Below are 26,365 nucleotides of genomic sequence, written 5' to 3'. Positions count from 1 at the left end.
GAAGCCTCGTCGGGAGCAGCAGGGGCGAACACGCTCACCAGCTGCAGAGGTCAACTCAGGCCTGCGCAGCCCTGAAAGTCAGGCAAGCAGGCTGCTGCAAGCAGAGGTTCTCCTCCGCTGCCTCGGCTGCGTCGTCCGCTCTCCAGAGGCAACCGTACTGGATGCGGCAGGTGGGAGCACTCGCCAGCCACTTCACATGGCTGAAGGCTGGAAAGGGAGGGCCGAGGTGGTCTCGCCAGAAGCAGCAGCCGGTGCCCTTGCAAGCCACTTCACCTGCCAGACTGAAGGCAAAGTCAAGGCTCGCCTGCAAGCTCTGCTGGTGCTTCCATACATCATCATCCTGGTATATCCAGAAGACAAGACGACCCCCAACTTTTGAAAGAGTTTTCAAGGTTTAAAAAGTCGTCTTGTAGGCCTGTTTTTACAGTATATTTTTAAGGAAGCCTCTGACTGAACTCAGAACTTACGAAGTTGAGGAAGAACCTGGACTGCACAATGTATTTATGGGTGGTTTAAAAGTTTTAATGTTTTATTATAGTTTAATGTATGTGATAACAACTACTAATATTTGGTTTAAAATGTTTTAACTTTTGTTTTTTATCTGTTGTAAACCACCTTGGGCCCCTAAGTGGGGAAAGGTGGGGCATACATTTCATAAATAAATAAATAGGCTAAAGACTGCTGACTGGGAAAATATTAGAGGCTGCTAAGGCTTGTCAAAGCAAACCAGAAAAAATGGTAATCATTAAAAATTTACACTTCTACAGATTTTCATCTGAGAGCTTCTACTAAAACTAAAAGACATCAAACTCTGGAAATTGCAAAAAGCGAAACGAAATTATACTTTGTTCTACAACAAGACAGTGCCAACCTTTTTTTGTCCAGGGACCACTTTGACCAGGGATCACTCTCCAACGTTTGTACCAAAAGGGTTACAAATCAGTTTTTTGGTCAACTTTCGATTCAGTTTGGATTGTTGATTCAGAAAATTGCATTGGGCAGACCACATCAGCTCTAGTTTCTGATTCAGCAACAGGGAAGGAGTGGCAGACAGCACAAAAGGAGTGGAAATAAAATAAATAAAGAGGAAGGAGGCTCGCGAACCAAATTTTCATCTTTGCAGTTCCCAGGTTAAGAACCACTGACTCAAAGCAACTTAATGATGGATAAAGCACAGACAGGAAGGCTCAGTTGGTGAAGCGTTGTTATACTATCAAACCCCATCCCACTTCATCACCAATGCAATGCCTTCATTGCAAAAGCCATCAGTGCAAAATCTAGAGAAAGCAAGAGTTAAATATCAAAGAAATGGAACAAAGATGAGGATCCTGTGGCCTTTCAGAGTTTTTAGGCAACTTTCAACATCTCATGGTTAAAGTCTAAACATTCAGGAAGACCCAACGTTTCCCATTTCTAAGAAAGAATTCATGAATGATCATATGATCTGAAAGAGGCTGGTTGGAAAAGGACAAAAGGATGCTTTTTAAAGATTAAAAGCCTAAGACGGAGTAAACCCCCTCTTCCTTCACTAGATTGAGGCCATTTGCATTTCGCAGCAGGCATACCTGCTACATCAGCTTTGGATAGGAGAGCAAACATTCTGTAGTAAAGAAAATGAATACATTTTACTTGCTTGACATAATTATTGGACCACTGCAGAATGGCTATCTTTTTTAAAAAATGGCACCTGATAACTCTTACAAACATGTGAGCAAGTACAGGTTTCTGTCATAAATCAAGCCCTTTTGCATTTTATTCATGCAACTGAAGATTTCAGGGGAACATGTCTGAACACCAAATCCTCCAGCAAAAGTGGAAGTGACCAATTCTGGGTCACCAGCTCAAAACTCCCCTTTGAGCTTGCTGGGGGCAGTCTCTTGAGGCTTGGCACTGAGTCAAGGCATTAAATAGCTTTTCTAAGCACTATGAAAAGGCTGGTCTTTCAGAAACAGGGAAGAACTATACATATGAAGCCATTAATTAGCCTACTAATTATTCTCATGAGACACGAAGATATAGTAGTGCCCCTGAATAGGCAACTGTATGTAAGGTCCGTTGTATCAGCAGTCACTTCTCATGAATGAGAACCAGCAAAGAACGGTCCTCCACTAAAAATTAGATTCTGCAATCTCCATATCTCATTGAAAACTACATTTCATTAAAAGTATATATTAAATGGTCTGATAATTGCAAGAGAACACCTAGGACAAGAAGTTACTAGAATCTGAAGGTAGAATGCAAAAATTCAAGTCAACCTTTCTGATTTCATCAACCATTTGAGATACAATACAAGTTAAATCAGCAGAATATTTATACATAAGCATTTTCATCATATCACAATAAGAAATAGCAATGTTAGAAATTCATCACACATTATGTAACAGTCTTTCCGAAATAATACTGTAAGCTATGGGAAACTATAACTTGCATTCTGGAATGTTCATCAGAATTCGGTTTTTAGAGATCCATTTCTATTTGCAATAAACTAGGCACAATAAGTACACCACACTTTAATCCTACGTTCCCCCTGCCATTTCAGCACTTTTAACCCCTGTACCCCACCGCGCCGGCCGAACCAGTTTTTAATAGTGTCTTGATGTATTGTCATTGTGGTTTATTTTGCTTAATTTGTTTTGATTTGCTTTGTTTACTGTTATGTTATGTTTTCTTTTGTATTGTGTTTGAGGCTTCGGCCTGTGTAAGCCGCATCGAGTCCTTCGGGAGATGCTAGCGGGGTACAAATAAAGTTAATAATAATAATAATAATACTTTACTGTCAACATCTCATTACCAAGCTTTCTAATAACTCACCGGCAAGCTAGAGGGTCTCGACTGAAGATTTAAATTCACATCTTCTTGCCCTTTACTGGAAGTCATTGAAGCAGCAGATGATGCTTGGGACCCAAATGAATCTTGCGATAACTCCTAGAATTCAAAAGTTCAATCAAATGAAAAAAGTTGTCATCATCATTATTTATTTATTTATTTACTTAAAAGTTTTGTATACTGACCTTCTCACCTCTCTTGAGGGACTCAGACCGGTTTCCAACCATAATATCACATACAATCAATAAAACATCATAATACATATTACAGTAAAACATTAAAACAGCAATTACAATCCATAACTATAATGGTCAGTCTTCATACTAAAATCGTTGCTCATTATCCTCCATCCATATCTCAGGGTGTTGGCTCACTCATCGAATGCCTGTCTCCATAACCAAGTCTTCACCTGTTTCCTAAATGTCAGGATAGAAGGGGCGGTTCTGATCTCCAATGGGTGAGAGTTCCAGAGTCGAGGGGCCACCATCGAGAAGGCCCTGTCCCTCGTCCCCACCAGACACGCTTGCGAGGCCAGTGGGACTGAGAGCAGGGCCTCTCCAGACGATCTTAATAATCTTGATGGTTCATAGGGGAGAATACGTTCAGTGGAGCTAGTGTAACAGCGGAGTGGTGTGCTCCCTATACCCAGCACCCATTAGTAGTCTGGCTGCCGAGCGTTGGACTAGCTGCAGCTTCCGAGCAGTCTTCAGAGGAAACCCCACATAGAGAGCGTTGCAGTAGTCTAAACAGGATGTAACCAAAGTGTGGACCACCGTGGCCAAGTCAGACTTCCAAAGGTACGGGCGCAGCTGGCGCTCTAGTTTTAATTGTGCGAAAGCTCCCCTGACCACCGCCGAAACCTGGGGCTCCAGGCTCAGCAATGAATCTAGGAGAACTCCCAAACTGCGAACCTGCGCCTTCAGGGAGAGTGTAACCCCATCCAGCACAGGCTGTAACCCTATACCCTGTTCATCCTTTCGACTGACCAGGAGTACCTCTGTCTTGTCTGGATTTAGTTTCAATCTGTTGTCCCTCATCCAGTCTGTCACAGCGGCCAAGCACCAGTTCAGGACTTGGACAGCCTCCTGATTCCCCTATGCTGTTGAGTGCCTTCAAGTTATTTATGACATAAAGGCAACTATCAGACAAAATTCTCAGAGGGTTTTCTCAACAAGATTCATCAGAAATGGTTTACTATTGCCTTCTTCTGAGACCCAGAAAATGTGACTTACTCAAGGTCACTTAGGGCCCTTCCACACAGCCCTATATCCCAGAACATCAAGGCAGAAAATCCTACATTATCTGAATGTGGACTCAGATAACCTAGTTCAAAGCAGATATTGTGGGATTTTCTGCCTTTATATTCTGAGATATAGGGCTGTATGGATCGGCCCCTAGTTCAGTGGTTCTCAACCTGAGGTCCCCAAATGTTTTTGGCCTTCAACTCCCAGAAATTCTAATAGCTGGTAAACTGGCTGGAATTTCTGGGAGTTATAGGCCTAAAACATCTGGGGACCCCAGATTGAGAATTATAAGTTGCTTACCTGTAACTGTAGTTTCCTGAGTAGTCACCTGTGAATTCGTACATTTGGTATCTGTGCGCATGCGCAGTACAGCTTTCGGAACCTTCTAGATAAAAATATAACAATTTTAGAGCCCACTAGCCCCGCCCCCCCTCTCCTCGAGTATAAGTAGCCCGAGGGCGGGGCTAGCCAGCAGTTCTCTTCCGCCGCAAAGCAGCCAGAAGGCGTGGCATGAACTCGAGGGGAGGACGGGCGGGTATGTACGAATTCACAGGTGACTACTCAGGAAACTACAGTTACAGGTAAGCAACTTATAATTTCCTGTCGTAGTCACTGTGAATCGTACATTTGGTAGAATAGCGAGCTAACTAACCATGGAAGGTGGGCGTCATGCCAGCGCCGAAAACAGGACTGCCCTTCCGAATTGGGCGTCACTCCGGGAAGCGACGTCTAACTTATAGTGGGTCACGAACGAATGGGGTGATGACCAGTTAGCCGCACGACAAATAGCGTCCAAAGGGACTCCCTTCCAGAAAGCGGCCAACGTGGCTACCGCCCTCGTAGAATGGCCCCTAACAGGTAGGGGCAAGTCTTTACCCGCCATTCGGTAGCACAAGCGGATCGTCGACACGATCCAAGACGATAGTCTCTGAGATGACACTGGTAGGCCCAACACGTCCGCCCGATATTTTACAAATAACTTAGGGGTCTTTCTAAGTGCGGCCGTTCTATCCACATAAAAGGCCAAAGCCCTGCGGACATCCAATAAATGCAAGCCCTTTTCCAACTGGGTCGAAGGGCTCTGAAAAAAGGAAGGAAGGATCAAATCCTGAGAGATATGAAACTGGGTTGAAACCTTAGGAAGGAAGGAGATGTCTGTCCGTAGCACTGCCTTGTCCTTATGAAATTTAAGGTAAGGCGGGTCAGCTCTGAGGGCACAGAGTTCGCTAGACCGCCTAGCCGATGTAATGGCTATTAAAAAGGCCGTCTTCCATGAAAGACACGACAGGCTTGCAGACGCTAGGGGTTCGAAAGGGGCTCTCATCAAGGCATTGAGTATCAGTTCCAAACTCCACGAAGGGACTATCGGGGATGTCAGAGGTCTGGTGTTCCTCAAACCCCGCAAAAAAGACTTAACAACTGGGTTCAAAAAACAGGAAGGAAGGCCCACTTTCTGACGAAACCAGGAAATGGAGGCCAGATAACATTTCAACGATGGAAAAGATAAACCCGCGTCCAACAGTGACGCCAGAAAATCTAACACTACGGAGATGGGGGCCGAGTCAGGGAGCGCCCCTCGCTCTCTAGCAAAGGAGGAGAAACGCGCCCATTTGTAGACATAAGAGCGTTTTGTCGATGGTCTATGCGCTGCCTCGATGATTCGGAGGACAGGGTGAGATAAGCCCGACAGGGGGTCTATGCTGTTGGAAGGATCCGCCACGCCGTAAGTCTCAGTCTGTGTACCTCTGGGTACAAGACCTGGCCTCCCTGTGATGTTAACAGATCCGTCCTGGCCGGAAGAGGGAAGAAGATTCCCCCCGCTAGCAGTCGGAGGGGCGAGAACCACGGCTGCCTCGGCCACCACGGCGTTACTAGTATACAATGGGCGTTGTCTCTCTGGATCTTCGCAACGACCCGCAGCAGAAGGGGGAAGGGAGGAAAGGCGTAGGTTCTCCGACCCGTCCATACGAGCGTGAAGGCGTCCCCCAGACACCTGCCCTGGGCCCCGGCCCGCGTCCGTGCACAATAATGGTGGCATTTGGAATTTAACCGTGTGGCGAACAGGTCCAGGTCTGGCATGCCCCATGCCAGGAAGAGCCTCCGAACCTCCTCCACATTCAGGGACCATTCGTGATTCGCCAGGGGATTCCGACTCAGGGAGTCCGCCAACAGGTTCTGCTCTCCTGGCACGTGCGTCACAAGGAGATGAATCCCTCTGTCTATACACCACTCCCAGATTTGTGTGGCAAGGTTCAGGAGCGTTCGCGAGCGGGTGCCTCCCTGCTTGTTCAGGTAGTACATCACCGTGGTGTTGTCGGTGAGAATGTGTACTACCTGACCCGCGATGACCCTTTCGAAGGACTTCAGTGCCCTGTCTACGGCCAGCATTTCGAGAGCGTTTATGTGAAGAGCGCTTTCTTCTGCTGACCACGTCCCGTGAGCCACTAGACCGTGGGTGTGGGCCCCCCACCCCGTAAGGGACGAGTCTGTAGTGACCGTGCTTGCGGCGCGAGGGGCGTAAAAGGAAAGTCCCTCGCAAGCCCACGATGGATCCATCCAGCATTGTAGGGAGGCTCGAACCCATCGAGGAGGAGACAATCGCATGGTGGGGTTGTCCCACAGCGGATTGAAGTTGGAGAGGAACCAGAATTGCAGCGGCCTCATCCACAATCTGGCGTAGCGGATGACCGACGTGGTCGAAGCCATGTGTCCTAAGATGACCTGGATGTGTTTGGCTGACGTGTCGGGAGAGGCAATGACTCGGCTGAGCAGGTCTCGCAGGTTGTTGAACCGGTCCTCGGGGAGGAAGGCCCTCTCGGCAACGGAATCCAGGAGCGCCCCAATGAACTGGATGCGCTGCGAGGGTATCAAGACCGACTTCTCCTGGTTGAGTACGAGGCCCAGCGACTGGAGAAGAGACAAAACCGTGGATACGTGATGTTGTAGCACGCCACGAGACCTAGCCACTATCAGCCAGTCATCAATGTAAGGGTACACGGACATGCCCCTCATCCTCAGGTGCGCGGCCACAACGGCCATACACTTTGTGAATACCCGTGGGGCAACTGAAAGGCCAAATGGCAGGACATTAAAACAATATGCTTGACCATTGACCCGAAAGGAGAGAAACCTCCGGTGATGCGGGGCAATGGAGATGTGGAAGTACGCGTCTTTAAGGTCGACGGTCGCAAACCAGGCCCCCCGAAAGAGCAGGGGGGCTATGGAAGCAAGAGTCACCATACGAAATCTTTTGGGCTTAATGTGTTTATTGAGAGCCCTAAGGTCAAGGATAGGACGCATTCCACCTCCACGTTTAACAATTAGAAAGTATCTAGAAAAGAAACAGAACGGAACCGCAGCCGGGTCCACTGGTGAGATGGCCCCTTTTTGTAACAACATTGTAATCTCCTCCATAATCTGAGGAGAAAAGGGCGTGTCCCGAACCAGGCCCACCCTGGGAGTGTCCTCAAACTCAATGCTATAACCGTCGGCAACAACAGACAAAACCCAGGCATCTGTGGTAATGTTTGCCCATTCATTGTAAAAGGGGGCGAGCCTGTCTTCGAACAAGGAAAAAGACCCAACGGGGTTATCAACATTCGGGGGAAGTGAACCATGTGGGGATGGAACAACAAACTGGGCGTCCTGCAACAAGTCAGACGGACAATCAGTTACATCCTGTCCGCTATTCCCCATAGGGACATCAAAGGCGCTTCTTGGAGGCGCCAGAAGGCTTGGGTTTCCCCTGAAAGGGTTGAGCCCTGTTCCTTTGGAAAGCCCTGAAAGGGTTGAGCCCTGTTCCTTTGGAAACGACCCCCCTGAAATCTCGACGATCCCGTCGAGCGATTTCTAAAAGGCCCAGAAAAGGAATTGCTGAATGATCTACGGTAAGAGGGGGTGGAGGTTTGCCATCTTGGCTTTTGCTGACTATATGGCTGCCAAGTGTAGCCAAATTTGGAGGCAGATTGCCTAACATCTTGTTTCTGTTTCAAATGGTCGTCCGTATTAGGATTAAACAAGCCCTCCTCATGAAAGGGGAGGTCCTCAGCCAAGGCCTTCCCCTCCTCTGAGAGATTAGCAGCCCGTAACCAGGCGTGTCTGCGAATGGAGGTGGCCGTGGCAAACAAGTTTCCCGCTGCTTCCGCCATATGTTTGGCGAAGTCTTTTTGTAGTTTCGACAACGCCAGGGCTTCTCCTTGTAATGCTCTGGCAAGGCGTTGCTCTTCCCTGGGTATGGACTCAATATACAACAACATTCGGTTCCACAAAAATGATTGGTAACCGCTCATATATGTTGCATAATGAGCCATGCGTGTATATAAACTGGCAGAAAGGTAAGCCTTTTTACCCAGGGTGTCCAATTTTCTCCCTTCCCTGTCAGGGGTGGTGGTCACTGAACTCTTGGGGCGTTTAGATTTAGTGACTTCTGCCACCACAGTGTTTGCCTTGGGAGGGGCTATCACCCACTTGGCTGTGGCCATATCAATCTTGTATAACGTGTCTAACCTTCTAGGGATCGCCGGCACGGCCGAGGGAGACATATCGGCCACCTTAGCTAACTTTAGTAAGTAAGGCAAAAGTGGGAGAGCAGAGGAGGGGACCACATTTTGCTCATCCGACGGAAACATCGGATCCTCCACATGCTCAGGTGGCTTTGGGGCAGGTATATTCAATGCTTTTATCATACACTCCACTAAAACTGCAAATTTGTGAAAATCAGCAGGTAGAGTACAAGAAGCGTCCTCACCCCCTAGAGTCTGGGAAGGATCAGGAGGCTCTGAGCCAGAGTCACTGTCCCTTGGATCAATAATGTCCTGATCGATACCTCTGGAGGAGTCCACACCAGTTGCCCCCAATGGGGTGGCCATGGCAGGGCCCAGGTCAGTCAGAGGGGCAGGGTCCGCATTCGCAGAGACCAACAAAGCTGGAGACACGCACACTGCAAGGTCCATCGGTGTCGCAGCGCCCCCTTGCGCCTCTTGGCGATGCGTCTGGGTAGCGTCCGCTACCAGGCCCGCCTCCGCATCCCGGCGGGTCACTTGATGGCCTCTCGCCGAAAGGTTCCCCTCAGCAGGGGTCAGGAAGGAGCCCGCTGGAGTTCCTTGCAAGGGAGGGGCCCCCACAGATGCCGAGGCCGTCTGCCCAGCGACCCTTCCATGATCCAGCAGAGGGGGAGGAGGCGGAGGTCCCGCTGGCACTGAATATGGGATCAGGGCCGGTACGTAGACTAGTTGGCCAGAAGGAGCCATCTGCCAATAGCCCTGTGGAGTCACGGGCCTGGGGCCGCAGTCAGCCGGGCGGGTCGATGGGGCCCTGGAGAGTTGGGAGCGTCTCCCACGCCTGGAACATGAGGAGGAAGATGACGAGGAGGTAGAAGACGAGGACGAGGAACAGGAGGAGGACCTGGAGCGCCGGCTCGACCTCGTGGAGGCTCTGTGCCCCCGGCGTCGAGAGCCCCTGCTTCTGCGGGAGGGGCATCTAGAGCGCCTCGGGCGCTTGCTCGGGCGGCGCGATGCTCTGCCTTCGCTCCATTGGCCTTGATACGCGGCCGTCATCGGTGCCGCCCCCGGCATCGTCGGGCCGCAGGAGGTGCTTTCTGGCCTCTCCGCCGGCCCAGGGAGGAGGCTCGATGTCGGCGGCCTCGGGGACGCTGCCTCTCCCCTCAGGTCTGAGGCATCGAAGGGCGGAATTGCGGACACGGCACCCGGCGAGGCCTTTCGCACTGCTGCCTCGGCCCCATCGGCGGGGGGGGGGGGGCGTTGTAGATGCCTCCAAAAGCGCCGCTACAGGACGGCGCCGATTCCAGGGGAGGAGTAGTGGGAGGAGCCACGGGGGCTGGTCTCCCATCCCTCTGCACAGGCTCCCCGCCAACTCCGCCCCCTGAGGGGGAGAGCGTAGGCATCAGGGGGGTTGAGAAGGTCTCAGAGACCGGGCCCTCCGGTCCCGACTGCTGCGCCGTGAGAGGAGTCGCATTCCCCGTCTCGAGGGATAAGGTAGGTGCCCTGAGAGGCCGGTTTGACTGCCCTGGAGTTTCCGCCATTGTAGAAGGAGGGGCCTGAGCAGCAGAGGAAGAAGAGGCGCTTCCCGCCTTTTTTGAAGCTGCCTTTTTCCGAAGAATCGGCTCGCGGCCATCTTGTGAGGCCTTATCCCTGGGTCTTTTGGCCTTCTTTTTGGTGAGCCCCATGGCCCGATCTAGAAGAGGCACAGCGGAAAGCGTTGGAGCCGCTTGTTGCGGAGATGGAGCAGGGGGGAGTAGGGCCCTCTCGTAAAGCGCCGCTTTAAGCCTCAGCTCCCGGTTCTTTCTAGTCTGTGGCGTAAAGGCCATGCAGATTGAGCAGGCTTGGGTGAGGTGACCCTCCCCAAGGCATGCCAAGCATAGGGAATGCCCATCGGTGTCCGGGTAGGTATTAGGGCATTTGGAGCACCGCTTGAAAGAGGTAGTAGCCATCACGCTAGCAGCACGTGAAGGCAGATAACTGAGGAATGGTCAACAGTCCGGGTCAATCGCCAGTAAACAGAGTCCAAATCAGAATCCAATACCTTAGTCACAAAATCAGCCCAGTCAATTTGATCAGATCAGTCCAGTCAAAGTCCAAGAAGCTCGCAAAGAGAAAAAGAGGTTCTCAAGCTACTGCAATAGCGCGGAAAAGAGAACTGCTGGCTAGCCCCGCCCTCGGGCTACTTATACTCGCGGAGAGGGGGCGGGGCTAGTGGGCTCTAAAATTGTTATATTTTTATCTAGAAGGTTCCGAAAGCTGTACTGCGCATGCGCACAGATACCAAATGTACGATTCACAGTGACTACGACAGGAAACCACTGCTCTAGTTAGTTTCCATGTCCAAGCAGGGATTCAAACCCTTTTACCAGATTCCTAGGTCAACACTTAAACCATTACATTATGGTGATATTCCATACCTTCCTAAGTCACTCTTTCTTTCAAATGACTGTTATAAGATTTAATGAAGTGCATCAACAATGCGAACCAACGAAGACATAGCCAACAAATAACAACTGCATAGGCAAATCAAGAAAACTAGTACAAGGTGGCACATATTCAATGTTAAACTTTCCTGTTATGTTGCCTACTGTGTTCCAGAGATGAGCAATATACTAAGGTATCTTGGCTAACTCCATCTCTGTGTCTTTGAGAAAGGAACAAGGAAAAAAACTGACAAGCTGGTGGCCCTCAAAAGCACTTTGTTGTTTCTTGCTGTTTAGAAATGAAGCAAGCATATATGGTGAACTATATTACAATCTGTCTAGGCAGCAAAATAAAATGAGTTTGACACAGTTTATGTGGATTATCCACCACTATGGACAAACCTGGACATGACACTACTGCTTACATCTAGTGATACATCTGACCTTAAACTGGAGGCATGGGGAGACCTAATTGATTCTTTACTAGAGGTTTCTCTTGGCAGGTCAGCAAAGTTGCGAGACCTGCCATAGCTGTCATGAGGGGCACACAGCAAGTTTTAAAGCGAAAGGTTTTAGAACTTTGTGACCTCCCATTATTACTTTATCCTACTATAGAAGATGGCCATAGACCTTCCAGCTGTTGATTATTCTTTATACCAGTGATTCTCAACCTGTGGGTCGCCAGATGTTTTGGCCTTCAACTCCCAAAAATCCTAACAGCTGGTAAACTGAATGGGATTTCTGGGAGTTGTAGGCCAAGACACAGGCTGAGATCCACTGCCTTATACAGTTGAAGTCCTACCATTGAGGGCTAGTGTGCTGTATTGGGAGGAGTGTCAGATTTTAAATTTAATAACTAGCAATAAGTCACTACCTCTCGGGTAATTGTGATAATGGAATATCAGAAGGGGAAGAAACATGTATGCTGTTTCTTGAACCTTAGAGGAAAGACAGGCTATGGGTGAAATAATTCAGCCCCTTCTTGTACTTTGGTCTCCTGTTTTTTAACATCTCCCTGGTTTCTGCCAGATCTTGGAAAGATTAGCTTTTGATTCCAAGTCCCAGATTCCCCCAGCCAAGACTATATTTTGTGAGTTTTACAGCTGCACCAAAATTTTTCAAGCTCTATTTTTTTCCAGAAATATATGTTTTACTATATATTATTGTATCTAAAAACTTTTATGACTTGATGGGTTACAAGTCCTGATCCCCAACTTATCTTTTCACAGCCAGGCCTGTAGCGAGGGGGTGGTTTTAGGGGTTCAAACCCTCCCCGAAATGTTTCAGATTTTTTTTTTAAAAAAACCTGGTTTACTCATGAATTTTAACTGGTTAACCAAATCCCCATGCTAAGTCTATGAGATGCAAAAAATTAAGAGTCCGTCCAGAACTGTAAGCACTATCTCAAGCAATTTATTCACACTGTCATTACTTGCAGCAAGAGCCTATGTAGTGAAGCAACCAAGTTGGGGGCCAGACTTGGTGGAGGTGGTTGATAGGGGTGGAGCTGCAGGCTATTGAAAGTTGCTCTGCCTCCTGCTGTGCTCTTTGCTTCAGCGTGAGCTATGAGGCAGGTTTCAACTCCACCCACCCACAAAATTGTCAACCCTCCCCGAAATTTTTTTCTGGCTACGGCCCTGTTCACAGCTAATAGTTCATAATGTTTTGAAACTTTTTTTGTTCTCTTGCTACACACATTGGAAAACGTTTGTTAACTGCATTTGAGGTGTTCATATTATCTGCCCTGCTTTCCCAGGAGAGACAAAACCAATGTATTCTGAGGACTGTCATGAAGGAACAGGGCAAGACATCCTACCTGTGGAGGTGGGAAGCGCTGCTGAGAATATGCCGACTGCTGCGACTGAGACTGAGAGTATGATGTCGACTGCTGGGAAAGCGCCGAGGTAGCAGACTGCTGAGCTTGCTGCTGCTGCTGCTGCTGCTGCTGCTGGTAGGGTGACTGTGACTGCTGCTGAGAGTAGGGTGGCTGACTCTGTGGATGCTGCTGCTGGGCAGTAGCTGGCTGCTGGGGATACGGAGATGGAGACTGCTGATGCGGTGGCTGTGACAGCTGCTGAGAATATGGGGGCTGGGCTGACTGGAGCTGTGGGGATTGAGACTGAGTTTGTTGCTGCTGATAAGAAGGCTGAGCGTGTGGGGTCTGAGATGGTGATTGCTGGGCATAGGAAGGCTGTGGCTGCTGCTGAGGATGAGGACTCTGCTGGTTGTAATAAGGAGTCTGGCTTTGTGGCCCATATCCACTAGGACCTTGCTGTCCATAAGGAGGAATCTACACAAACAAAGCAATGCAAGAAACGTAAGAAGCAGAAAATAAGAATGGGGGTTGGATAAAGAACTGGACCGCAGTGAGAAGCATCTGACAAGTTTCTCCTACCTGGAACATTTAGGACAGTTCAAAAAAATCACTGCCTATTAAAGTACTGCTATTGATCAAAACAAGGGAAGCAATATCACACATTTCTAAGTTGTTTAGATAATACAGCATTCCTCAACCTGAAACCATCCCAGATGATGGCTGTGCATGCTGGCCGTGATACAGTATAATTCCACATACCTACATAGAAGGCAGCTGGTTGTAGAGGACTGATCTAGAACCAGGATATCATAACAGAACCTCAGAATCTTTGTCTTTAAAATGGGAAGAGTTGCTAATTTCCAAGTTTCTTCACAAAAGACAAGAGCTATTTTAACATAATTTCAGTCTTTAAAACTATATGAAAGTAACATCCTTGAGTAGTGAACTCTCAAAGGTATTTGTATGTTTTTACCTGCTGTGCATAAGAGACACTGCTCATTGTAGCTTGCGTCCTGCTTAGACTTCCCATTGGATACCTCTGGGGAGTCTGAGGCCCGTATGGCTGTCCTGGATATCCGTGGCCTTGCTGTTGCCCTGACTGAGGTCCCTGTTGTTGTGTGTATATGTTGTTTCCTCCATAAGGCTGAGGTCTCATCTTCCCCATCTGATCCATTGGGCTGGATGGCTAGGAAATAAAATTGTAACATTTGTTACAAAATATTCAATTGTCATGAAAAACAGTCTGAATGACACAATATTTTACTCATGAAGGAATGACTCATAAATTTAAGCCAGACATGCACAAAATAAGCTACAAAGCAATCAAAATTCATTAGGAAGTGAAGGGGTCAAAAGAAAAATAAACTCTTAAATAAATAAATAAATAAATAAATTTCTTTTAACCCCCTCTCTCTCCCTAAGGAGACACAGTCAACTAAAGAACAGTCATAATACTACACACTACTCTAGAGTATGTTACCTTGGCAAAATAAAATAGCTTAAAAAATACAATTATGAACATTTTTTCTTGTGGGATATTAAAAAAATAAAATTTTCTGAACAAGTAACTTCCTGAGACAGACAAAGTAGCTCCATCCTATATGACAAAGCAGACAGGACAAGAAACCACAACCTCTGTATTAAATTATGCTGTATTAATACTTCATTCCAGAGTTTAAACTCAGTAATGCTCAAGCGTTGTAAGAAAGTGGTTCAAGATAGTGGTTCACCTGAATGGAATACCAAAGTAAAAAAAAAATCCTATTGCATTTATATATGCCCAGGTTTTCTTAATTGAGCTGCATATCCAATAGCCTACTGGGAGTGCTAATGTACAATTCTTTTAAACTGTACAAAGAACTGTGCTACCACCACAATCCCAGGTGTTTTTGGTTTGAAACTCCTATTAGCTACATCAAACACAGTCAATGATAATGAAGCTTGGCTACTACCAATATCTAGCAACTACTGTTAGCCAAATTACTCTTTTGACGCACATTTAAAAAAACCCCTTTTATAATTTGATCCTCTTTTCTTTTGAGGCAGATGCAATCACCCCCATTTTTCCAACATTCAGAGGTCTATAGAATTTTACTAACAAGAAAGTTCAAATGTTCCCTCAGATATTTATAGTTTTCTCAGTCTCTAAATGTAACTTGTTTATCAGCAACAAAACCAGCATGATTTTTCACCAGGATTGCTCTTGGAGTTAAACACCTGGCTCACAGTAAAACACCTCAATACAAACTACACTTGTCTCATACTTAATATAAGCAGTGCAATGCTAACAATGTAAATTGTATTAAGGAAAGTATTAGAATTCCTAAGCATGGATGTAAGGACACCACCTTTATATAAATTTCATTGAATTACAAGAAAACAGACAAGTTGGAGGTAAATTTCAGGCAAAATTGGCATGATAAGAAACAAAGATGGCAGGGACCTAACAGAAGCTGAAGAGATCAAGAGAAGGTGGCGAGACTATACAGAATATCTGTATAGGAAGGATAATAATATCGAGGATAGTTTTGACGGTGTGGTGAATGAATTAGAACCAGACATCCTGAGGATTGAGGTTGAATGGGCCTTAAGAAGCGTTGCTAACAACAAGGCAGCAGGAGACGACGGGATCCCAGCTGAACTGTTTAAAAACATCTATTTCTGCTTCATTGACTATTCTAAAGCCTTTGACTGTGTGGATAATAATAAATGGTGGCAAGTTCTTGGTGGGATGGGCATACCAAGCCACCTTGTCTCTCTCCTGGGGAATCTGTACAAGGACCAAGTAACAACAGTAAGAACTGACCACGGACTAACAGACTGGTTCAAGATTGGGAAAGGCGTACAGCAAGGCTGCATACTCTCACCCAACCTTTTTAACTTGTATGCAGAACACATCATGCAATGTGCGAAGCTTGATGAATGCAAAGCTGGGGTGAAAATTGCTGGTAGAAACATTAACAACCTCAGATATGCAGATGACACCACTCTGATGGCCAAAAGCGAGAAGGAGCTGAGGAACCTTCTAATCAAGGTGAAAGAAGAAAGCACAAAAGCTGGGTTGCAGCTAAACATCAAAAAAATCAAGATTATGGCAACAAGAATTATTGACAACTGGAAAATAGAAGGAGAAAACGTGGAGGCCGTGACAGACTTTGTATTTCTAGGTGCAAAGATTACTGCAGATGCAGACTGTGGCCAGGAAATCAGAAGACGCTTACTTCTTGGGAGGAGAGCAATATCCAATCTCGATAAAATAGTAAAGAGTAGAGACATCACACTGGCAACAAAGATTCGCATAGTCAAAGCCATGGTATTCCCTGTAGTAACCTACGGATGTGAGAGCTGGACCTTAGGGAAGGCTGAGCGAAGGAAGATAGATGCTTTTGAACTGTGGTGTTGGGAGGAAAATTCTGAGGGTGCCTTGGACTGCCTGAAGATCCAACCAGTCCATCTTCCAGGAAATAAAGCCTGACTGCTCATTGGAGGGAAGGATATTAGAGACAAAGTTGAAGTACTTTGGCCACATCATGAGAAGACAATTATGCTGGGGAAAGTGGAAGGTAAAAGGAAGAGGGGCCGACCAAGGGCAAGGTGGATGCATGGCATCCTTGAAGTGACTGGACTGACCTTGAAGGAACTGGGGGTGGTGACGGCAGACAGGGAGCTCTGGCGTGGGCTGGTCCATGAGGTCACAATGAGTCGGAGACGACTGAACGAATGAACAACAACAACAAGACAAGTTTGCCATAAAAAGTTCACTGTCCAAAAAAGGTTATGATGCCTTCTGTTTGTACTCTTTGGGTTGTTTCTGAACTAGAAAAGCAACAGAGTTCTAATTGAGGCAGCATTAGGATCAAAAAATTCCAAATATTGAAAGGCTTGTTTTTTCCTTGCAACTAAATTTTTTGGCTCATTTGTCAAAACTTTCATTGCAGTATATCACCCCTTTATATCAGCTAATCCATTCTCAAAATTACTATGTCTGAAATGAATGAATGATGCTGAACACCAATTTAAAAAACAGCTAATGTTTAGCATGATCTCTGATAATACTGACTAAAACACATTACGGTGTCTCAAATATTAGGCCTATTTCTGGGTATATTTCACCTGCTGATTCCAAAAATGACACCAGTTTTCTCCTATCAGTTCTAGTTTCTGAGATAAAGAACATGTGACATATGCCACTCTTAACTCTACTCGCCCATTAAAAAAATCAGGATATTTTAATGTAGTGTTTAAATTTTAAGCATGAAGGAAACATATTAAAATTTTAAAGTAAAGTGTACTACATGAAGCTCTACTTGTTTCATGTAGATTTATGATACAAACTTTATAATACAAATCCAAGATACCAGAGCTGACACGGTCAATTCAATGCATTTCCTTAATCAGCACCTCAATTAACCTCAAGAACAGGTCTAAAAACCAAGTCACCAAGAAGAACATTATAATAATCAAATTGAAAAAGCTGTTTGGGGTGAGGTAGTTGGAAAGGATTTGTTAAGATAAAAAAGGAAATTTTAAGTTTTGGCTGCAGAGAGAGCTGAAGAATTTTTTGTGGACAGAAACAAAGGGAAAACTCTTTAAAGCAGAAACTACAGGAGTAGATTATCATGCTTGCATTTCAAAAGCCAGAGGCCCTACTACAAAGAGACATGTAACAGAAAAACACTCCTCCTTGAGCACCAAAACCCTGTCCTCACCTTACTCATAAACTCATCTTAGAAGCAACCTCAGAGCTACTGGTTCTAGAGCACCTTTCTAAAAGACACACTAGAGCAGTGATTCTCAACTTTTGGTCATCCAGGTGTTTTGGACTTCAGCTCCCACAATTCCTAACAGCTGATAAGTTGGCCGGGATTTCTGGAAAAATGTAGACTAAACATCTTACAGGCATAACTCTGTAAGGACAACTTTCCTTTGTGTACATCAATGACCCTTCTTAGGGTCCATTTGTTAACTGGCCACTATTATTGGAAATTTGATTTAAAACACAAAAGTACATTCATCTCTACCTGTGGTGAGTCATTAATGTAGAAATGTAACTAGGCATCATATCAGCTATAGCTGGTAGTAAAAAAACAAACAAACAAACCCAAATGCACTACTAATAACCCCTTCGTTGTCATTACTATACTCAATTGCAGAAACAGGGACAGAAAACAAAAAATCTGAAGCATCTTTTAATCAGAGAGCACATATGCACACAGAACCAATGTACATGTGCACACACATATATATCAAAGTAGAATCATATTCCTTGAATTAAGGAGAAAATTGAACAACCTACCTAAAATCTGGAATTTATTCCTGAGCAGATTTGTCATCTATCATTTAATTTATAATAAAAAATACAAAGATTGGGTTTAAAAAAAAAAAAAAAGAACCTTGCTGGCTCTTTAACAGAGAGAAGCCCGAATTGATTCCCACAGTAATTAACCTGCATTTTACCTCAGAGTGTGCTAGTTAAGGAAGTCAGTGCAGCTATTTATAACTCATCTCAAATTGAGGGCAGACTGCCTAAAATCTAACACATCCCAGCTGTGCTCCTGTTTGAACTGGGACCAAGGGAATTTTTTAAAGCAATCTTGGCACTGAATGAATGACACCAACACTATGAGAGCACGAATGGTTGTGTTGTGGTGACGTAGCAGCGGAGGTGGAATGGGAAGGGGGGCAGTGTACTGTAATCCTTCTGCAGCGTGCTCTCAGTTCATAGGCCCCAGCCCTACAGTCCCTGTACTGTAAAGCCAGGAACCACCCACTGAGAGCTAAACACAGGAAATGGCTTTTCCTCTGAATGCCTTGAAGTGAGAAGCACATGGCTAATCTGCATAAAAGCAAAACCACACCGCCCCTGCCAGAAAGGTTAGCACTCATAATCTCTGACCAGGAGGCTGGCTGACAGAGAACTTGGACCTGCTCCGGATAACCCAGAAAGAGCAGAGAGAGAACAGATGGATAAGGACCCCAAGCAGCAACAGCACATGGATCACGTGACTCTCCACATGGCCTTGAAAGCACAAACTATTGTTTTGCAGCTGGTCTCTTGTACAAAGGCAACAAGACTGCTTCTAGTGCAATTCTAGGAGAAGCAGCAGCTGTTCCTGCAGTTCCTTCTATTGGGACCTGCACTCTCAAGCGAGTCAACAGGACAGAGTCTACAGAGCCCCTGGGACCAGGAAGCCACCATGCCGATGAAAGCTCTCAACAACAACACACCAATTTAATGCAGCTTGGCAAATGCACAGATGCACTTCCATCACCACCCCCCTTCTCCTGCAGAAGCCAGATGGGATCATGAACAAATGAAAGGAAAAGATTAGATTTCCCTCCCTGTGCTACCATCACCACCCATTTGTCCCAGCCCAAAAACTGTTGTCCCTTCCACATTACAAGTGACATGCCTCTTCGGGTGAAAATAATTGCTTTTTCCTGAACTAGCAAGGACTGATTGTTTTTGCTCATGGGGCTACTGTTCCTTTTAAATAGCAAGGTCCAGGCATAATGTGACTCATGTTCAGCTTATGGTCTATTAAAAGTTCTACATGCCTTTCACTTGTGTTACTAAGTCAGGTGTTACCCATCCTTTATCTGTACATTTCATTTTTTTCTGCCCAGAACTTTACACTTCTTCCTAGAATTAATTTTGGCCCAGCTCTCTTATCTGTTCAAATCATTTTGAATTGCAATCCTCTGGGATGATAGCTAGCTCTCCTAATTTGATCTCATCAGAAAATTTGATAAGCATGCCCTCTCATCCATCATCCAGGGTTGATGCTGAATAGCACTGCACCCAAAACAGGATTCTGTGGCACCCCTGTAGTCACTTTTCTCCACAATGAAGGGGAGCCATTGAGAAGGAAAGATTGGGCATGGTCATCCAAATAAGATCCATGTTTGAGTGAAGATTCAAAACAAATTCAACACACCCTTCATGAAAGATTAAAGTTGTAAAACTTCTTCCAGTACATATGTTGAACCTCTTGCATGTGGTGGAAGGAAGAACATTCAAAGTCACACAAAGCATCTACCCCAAAGTTCTAAATGAAACAGCGAGTGCATCCTAATTCAACATTAACTCACTAGGGAGTTTTCAGAAAGTCACTATTTTGCTTAAGTTCTTCATCTGCAATGTGAAAAAACAGCCCACATATTCTACAAGATGCATCATTAAGTACTGATATTTGCCCTTGGGGGAAAATTACCAGTTATAAGCCATCCAAAATTCCACTTACCAATAAAGACAGAAAAGGAGAGCCTTATGCTCTAGAGTAAAAGGCTCCAACAACCTAAAATGTTCTAGCATTTTGTATGCTGAGATTGTTAATCTTTCATGGTTGTTCATCATGTGGTCTTTGGAAAGATTAATAGAAGCAGTCCCGAGTTACGGACAATATAAGTTCTGTAGGTTTGTTCTTAAGTTGAATGTGTATGTAACATGGAAAAGGAACATTTTTAACTCTAGGCATAAACAGGAAGAAAGAAACAAACAAAGAAAAGAAAAGACGAGATAAATAGACAGATAGATAACCTGGAATTACAACCACAAGGTGAGTTTGTACATAAAACATACAGGATTCATTTGTAGTATCTTCCTATCAAAGGAGCAAGTCAGGAATGCCTGTCTAGACAAAGTATTTTGAAACAGAATGATTAACCAAAAGTCTTTTAAATGACTGCAATTGAACTTCAACGAGAATTTACAATCAAAAGTGTAATACAGAAAATGTTCATGACTGCTACCTAAACAAAATCTCCACTATTATAAAGTATATGAAACTCCTTCATCTCAACCTTAAGTTGCAATTGCTTCCCATTGTTGAGCCTATACAGCCAAGCAAATATGTACCCACCATAAAACATCAAGCACCATGCAAGACACAAAAGTAAAATCTCAAATCATAGGAAACAAGAGATCAAAGAAGCTACTCCAGTTTTTTTTAACTGCTTCAAGTTTTATCACAGTCATAGAAAGGTCCACTGAAGAAACTGAAGAAGTGGAAAAATAGTAGGTAAGTACCAAAAACTGGTATCAAAGTGGTAATATAATATCTGGCTAAAATAATGGGGACATATATGAAATCAACAAGTTTTAGTTAGTTTGACATTCTAATGAATATCTTCAAGGAAAAAGATGAAATGGGCTATATGCCTGTCATGGAATTAATGGGCAAGTGGATGTGGACAAGATACTTGGAGGAATGAGGCCAACCACATGCATCCTGGACCCCTGCCCATCCTGGCTTCTAAAGGAGGCCAGAGGGGGATTGGCTGAGTGGGTTAAGGTGGTGGTTAATGCTTCCTTTCGGGAAGGCAAGATTCCAGCGAGCTTAAAACAAGCTATAATAAAACCGCTGTTGAAGAAACCATCACTGGACCCCACTAAATTCGACAACTATCGGCCAGTTTCCAATCTCCCATTCTTGGGCAGTCTTGGAACGTGTGGTGGCCTCACAACTCCAGGTATTTTTGGTAGACACGGATTATCTAAACCCGGCACAGTCTGGCTTTAGGCTGGGACATGGTACCGAGACAGCCTTGGTCGCCTTAGTGGATGATCTGCGCCGGGAGCTCGACAGGGGCAGTGTGTCCCTGTTGGTGCTGCTGGACCTCTCAGCAGCCTTCGATACCGTCGACCACGGTATCCTTCTGGGACGCCTCGCAGGGATGGGTCTTGGAGGTACTGTTTTGCAGTGGCTCCGGTCATTCCTGGAGGGTCGATCTCAGAAGGTGTTGTTGGGGGACACCTGTTCAACCCCACAACCATTGTCTTGTGGGGTTCCTCAGGGCTCAATATTGTCTCCCATGTTGTTTAACATCTGCATGAAGCTGCTGGGGGAGATCATCCGGAGTTTCGGGGTACGGTGTCATCTGTACGCGGATGATGTCCAACTCTGTCACTCCTTTCCACCTGCTACTAAGGAGGCTGTCCAGGTCCTGAACCGGTGCTTGGCCACTGTGACGGTCTGGATGAGGGCGAACAAATTGAAATTGAATCCAGACAAGACAGAGGTACTCCTGGTCAGTTGCAAGGCCGAACAGGGCATAGGGTTACAGCCTGTGTTGGATGGGGCCGCACTCCCCCCGAAGACGCAGGTTTGCAGCTTGGGTGTGACCCTGGACTTATCGCTGAGCCTGGAACCCCAGGTTTCGGCGGTGACCAGGGGAGCATTTGCACAGCTAAAGCTTGTGCGCCAGCTGCGCCCGTACCTTGGGAAGTCTGACTTGGCCACGGTAGTCCACGCTCTGGTTACATCCCGTTTAGACTACTGCAACGCTCTCTACGTGGGGTTGCCTTTGAAGACAGCTCAGAAGCTCCAACTAGTCCAACGCTCGGCAGCCATGATTTTAACAGGAGCGGAGCGCAGGGAGCATACAACCCCCCTGTTGCGCCAACTCCACTGGCTACCGATCTGCTACCAGGCTGAATTCAAAGTGCTGGCATTGGCCTTTAAAGCCCTAAACGGTTCCGGCCCAAGCTACCTATCTGACCGCATCTCTGCCTATGAACCCACCAGGACTTTGAGATCTTCCAGGGAGACCCTGCTCTCGATCCCGCCTGCTTCTCAAGCTCAGCTGGCGGGGACGAGAGATAGGGCCTTCTCGGTGGTGGCTCCTCGGCTGTGGAACGCCCTTCCTACGGACATTAGACTAGCACCATCTCTAATGGTATTCCGCAAAAAGGTGAAGACCTGGATGTTTGTGCAGGCGTTTGAGTAATTTAGTGCAATCTGGTAATGGAACATAGGAATGGAACAATCGACGACGAACCTTGACTACGCTTGGATGATGAGAAGATTGGGTACGGTTGTTTTGTGTAATAATTGTGCATTGTAATTGCTTATTGGTAATTTATGGATAATGTGTTAAGTCAATTGTTATATGTTGTATGGAACCACTGCTGTTTCTACTGTTTTTACTGTTTGTGAACCGCTATGAGTCGCCTTCGGGCTTGAGATACAACGGTATATAAGCAAAGTAAATAATAAATAATAAATAATAATAAATAGACTGCCAACTAAACCAAAGGGCTGGAGGTGGGAAGGAACTGTAGGCTGTTGAATCTAAAAGTGCAATAATGGAAAGGAAGGATCCTTTGCCCACCAAATGTTTAAACACCAAATATTTTAAGTACAATTTCCACAATCCCTTATTCTGTAGGCCAAAACTTCCCGAATAGACTACTGCAATGCACTCTACGTGGGGTTGCCTCTGAAGACTGCCTGGAAGCTTAAAATAGTCCAACACTCGGCAGCCAGGTTGCTCACTGGGGCTGGGTACTGGGAGCGCACATTGCCCTTGTTACGCCAGCTTCACTGGCTGCCTATTCACTTCCAAGCACAATTCAAAGTGCTGGCTTTGTTCTATAAAACACTGAATGATTCTGGCCCAGTTTACTTGTCCGAATGATCCATCTAGGGCCCTAAGATCATCCGGGGAGGCCTTGCTCGTTGTTCCCCCATTGTCACAAGCGCATCTAGCGAGGACAAGGGACAGGGCTTTTTCTGTGGTGGTCCCCCAGCTGTGGAACTCCCTCCTGATTGAAATTAGATCCACTTCATCCCTTTTGACCTTCCAGAAACAAGTAAAATCCTGGCTATGGGATCAGGCCTTCATAAATTAGGCTTTTGTAGATTAGGCTGACCTGCTGACGTGACAACATATACAGAACTGATTGACTGCCCCTTGGATGATGATTTAAAACGGTGACCGCTGACTGCTTAATTGTTTTTATACTGTTTTATATTGTTTTATACTGTTTTATATTGCTATTATGATATTGCTGTTAAATTTATATTTATGTTTTGATGTGGTGCCATGGGGTGCCAATTTGTTAGCTGTCCTAAGTCCCTCTGCGGAGCTTGAGATAGGACAGGATATAAAAGCCCTAAATAAATAAATAATAAATAAAATTAATATGGGTGGCCAGATGTTATTGAGCCTCAGTATTATTTATTTATTTATTTATTTATTTACATCACTTATATCCCGCCCATATCAGCCCACAGGTGACTCAGGGCAGTCTACATATTGGCACAATTCGATGCCATCAATACAATACAAAAGCAAAAACAGTTAAGTGCAATTATACAAAAAAGACAGTGCAATGATAATTTAAAAAGAGCTATATCCTCTCATTCCAATCCTTGTCCATTTCATCGTCTTGGCCGTTCCTGGGTCATTCTCCATCTCAAGCTTGACTATCTATTCCGGGGTTCCGAATGCCTGCTCGAAGAGCCAGGTTTTCACTCTCTTACGAAAGGTCAGGAGGGAGGGGGCTGATCTAATATCCCTAGGCAAGGAGTTCCACAGCCGAGGGGCCACCACAGAGAAGGCCCTGTCTCTCGTCCCCGCCAAGCGTGCTGGCGAAGCAGACGGGATCGAGAGCAGGGCCTCCTCAGATGATCTTAACTTCCTGAAGGGTTCGTAGGAAGAGATGCATTCGGATAGGTAGGCTGGGCCGGAACCGTTTAGGGCTTTATAGGCCAAAGCCAGCACTTTGAATTGGGCCCGGTAGCAAACTGGCAGCCAGTGGAGCTGGCGCAGCAGAGGAGTTGTGTGCTCCCTGAGCGCCGCTCCTGTTAGCAACCTGGCTGCTGCACGCTGGACCATTTGAAGCTTCCGGGCTATCTTCAAAGGCAACCCCACGTAGAACGTGTTGCAGTAATCTATGTGGAATGTAACCAGAGCGTGGACTACCGTGGCCAAGTCAGACTTCCCAAGGTACGGGCGCAGCTGGCGCACAAGCTTTAGCTGTGCAAATGCTCCCCTGGTCACCGCCGAAACCTGGGGTTCCAGGCTCAGCGATGAATCCAGGATCACACCCAAGCTGCGAACCTGCGTCTTCAGGGGGTGTGTAACCCCGTCCAACACAGGCTGCAACCCTATGCCCTGTTCGGCCTTTCGAGTGACCAGGAGTGCCTCTGTCTTGTCTGGATTCAGTTTCAATTTGTTAGCCCTCATCCAGTCCGATACAGCGGCCAAGCACCGGTTCAGGACCTGAACAGCCTCCTTAGTAGTAGGTGGGAAGGAGTGACAGAGTTGGACATCATCTGCGTACAGATAACACTGCACCCCGAAACTCCGGATGATCTCCCCCAGCAGCTTCATGTAGATGTTAAACAACATGGGGGACAGTATAGAACCCTGCGGGACCCCACAAGACAATGGTTGTGAGGTCGAGCAGTTGTCCCCCAGCAACACCTTCTGGGTACGATCCTCTAGGAAGGACCTGAGCCACTGCAAAACAGTGCCACCAAGGCCCATTCCCGCGAGGCATCCCAGAAGGATACCGTGGTCGACGGTATCGAAGGCCGCTGAGAGGTCCAGCAGAACCAACAGGGACACACTCCCCCTGTCTAGCTCCCTGCGCAGATCATCCACCAAGGCTACCAAGGCTGTCTCGGTACCATGTCCCGGCCTAAAGCCAGACTGTGCCAGATCCAGATAATCCGTGTCTACCAAGAATACCTGGAGTTGTGAGGCCACCACACGTTCCAGGACTTTGCCCAAAAAGAGGAGATTGGAAACAAAAAGGGGAGATTGGAAACAGTACATAGTTCTGTCCCACATACTTCTCTAACATGAGCACAGTCAAAGCAGAAAGTCAGAAAGCGAGTTCTCAGAAAAGTCAAGATTGAAAGAGTAACAACAAATGAAACCAATTCAAAAGATAGCAAGCAAAGTCGGCAGTGAAGCAAAAGAGGCAGAGACTATGATAATGTAAGCACACAAGTGGGATGGGGAGCAGGGGGAGAGGGGGAAACAAGATAATAATCAAGGTACAAAAAAAAGAGGCCAATCAAAGGACTACCAAATACTTCAAAGCAATTAAAGAAATACCTGGTAACACTGAGGGGTGTTTGTGTGTCTTTTAGTAATTACGAAGGAGAAAAGAACAGTTATAAGATAGATAGGCTGGTGGATCTGATTATAAGCTGGAACAAGGTATAGAAAAAAATCTAAAGAGAGTAACTTCTGGTGGCAACAGAAACAGAATCTAGAATAAGGTACACATAACAAGGCTTGTGGAATCCACCTCCTTACTAGAATCCTGAGATCCACCAACCAGAAGCAGGTACACAAGACACAGAATCAAAAGAATTCAGAGCCAAGAAATTTGTCATCCAGTATCTACCAACAGAACCCAATCCATCTTCTGTGCTCCCTAACCAAGAAGATAGCAAGGAAAAATGTAGATGAATGATGTTAGGAACAAGGCAGCAGAGTTACAAGATAACTGAGGCTAGTGTGGATGAAAAAGGAGCAAGGAACAAACAAACCAAAAGAAACTGGAGCCTCAGAATACAGAATCTTTTTTCTGTCATTGTGTAAATTGTCTTCAAAGTTCCCCTTTGTAAACACATGTTCAGTTCAATCCAACTGTCCTTGAAGTAATTCATTTTCTATCATTCTTGATCACTAGTGGTTATTCTCAAGAACTCCTAAATTTCAAACTGTTATCCTGCAAAGTCAGCAAGAAGCTATGCCAATGGCCTTTAACTTGACAGATGGGCACAAAGAACCGAATGCACCACAGCAACTAGC

General features: G+C 45.9%; 1 protein-coding gene across 2 annotated transcripts in view; it reads right to left on the bottom strand.

The window, feature by feature from the left end:
• LOC137095073 (AT-rich interactive domain-containing protein 1A-like) overlaps positions 1 to 26,365 on the bottom strand; it is a 238,101-nt gene that overhangs the window by 177,557 nt on the left and 34,179 nt on the right. For both annotated transcript variants that reach the window (XM_067461282.1, XM_067461283.1), the window contains exons 2-4: positions 13,782 to 13,994; positions 12,809 to 13,282; positions 2,812 to 2,925 (exon numbers count right to left, since the gene is read on the bottom strand). In XM_067461282.1, the coding sequence (XP_067317383.1) occupies positions 2,812 to 2,925; positions 12,809 to 13,282; positions 13,782 to 13,994 (801 nt within the window). The remainder of the gene's footprint in view (positions 1 to 2,811; positions 2,926 to 12,808; positions 13,283 to 13,781; positions 13,995 to 26,365) is intronic.

This window comes from Anolis sagrei, chromosome Y, assembly GCF_037176765.1.
Source record: "Anolis sagrei isolate rAnoSag1 chromosome Y, rAnoSag1.mat, whole genome shotgun sequence".
Lineage (NCBI taxonomy): Eukaryota > Metazoa > Chordata > Lepidosauria > Squamata > Dactyloidae > Anolis > Anolis sagrei.
Note: the sequence above shows the minus strand (reverse complement) of the source record. Positions and strands in the feature narration are given on the sequence as shown.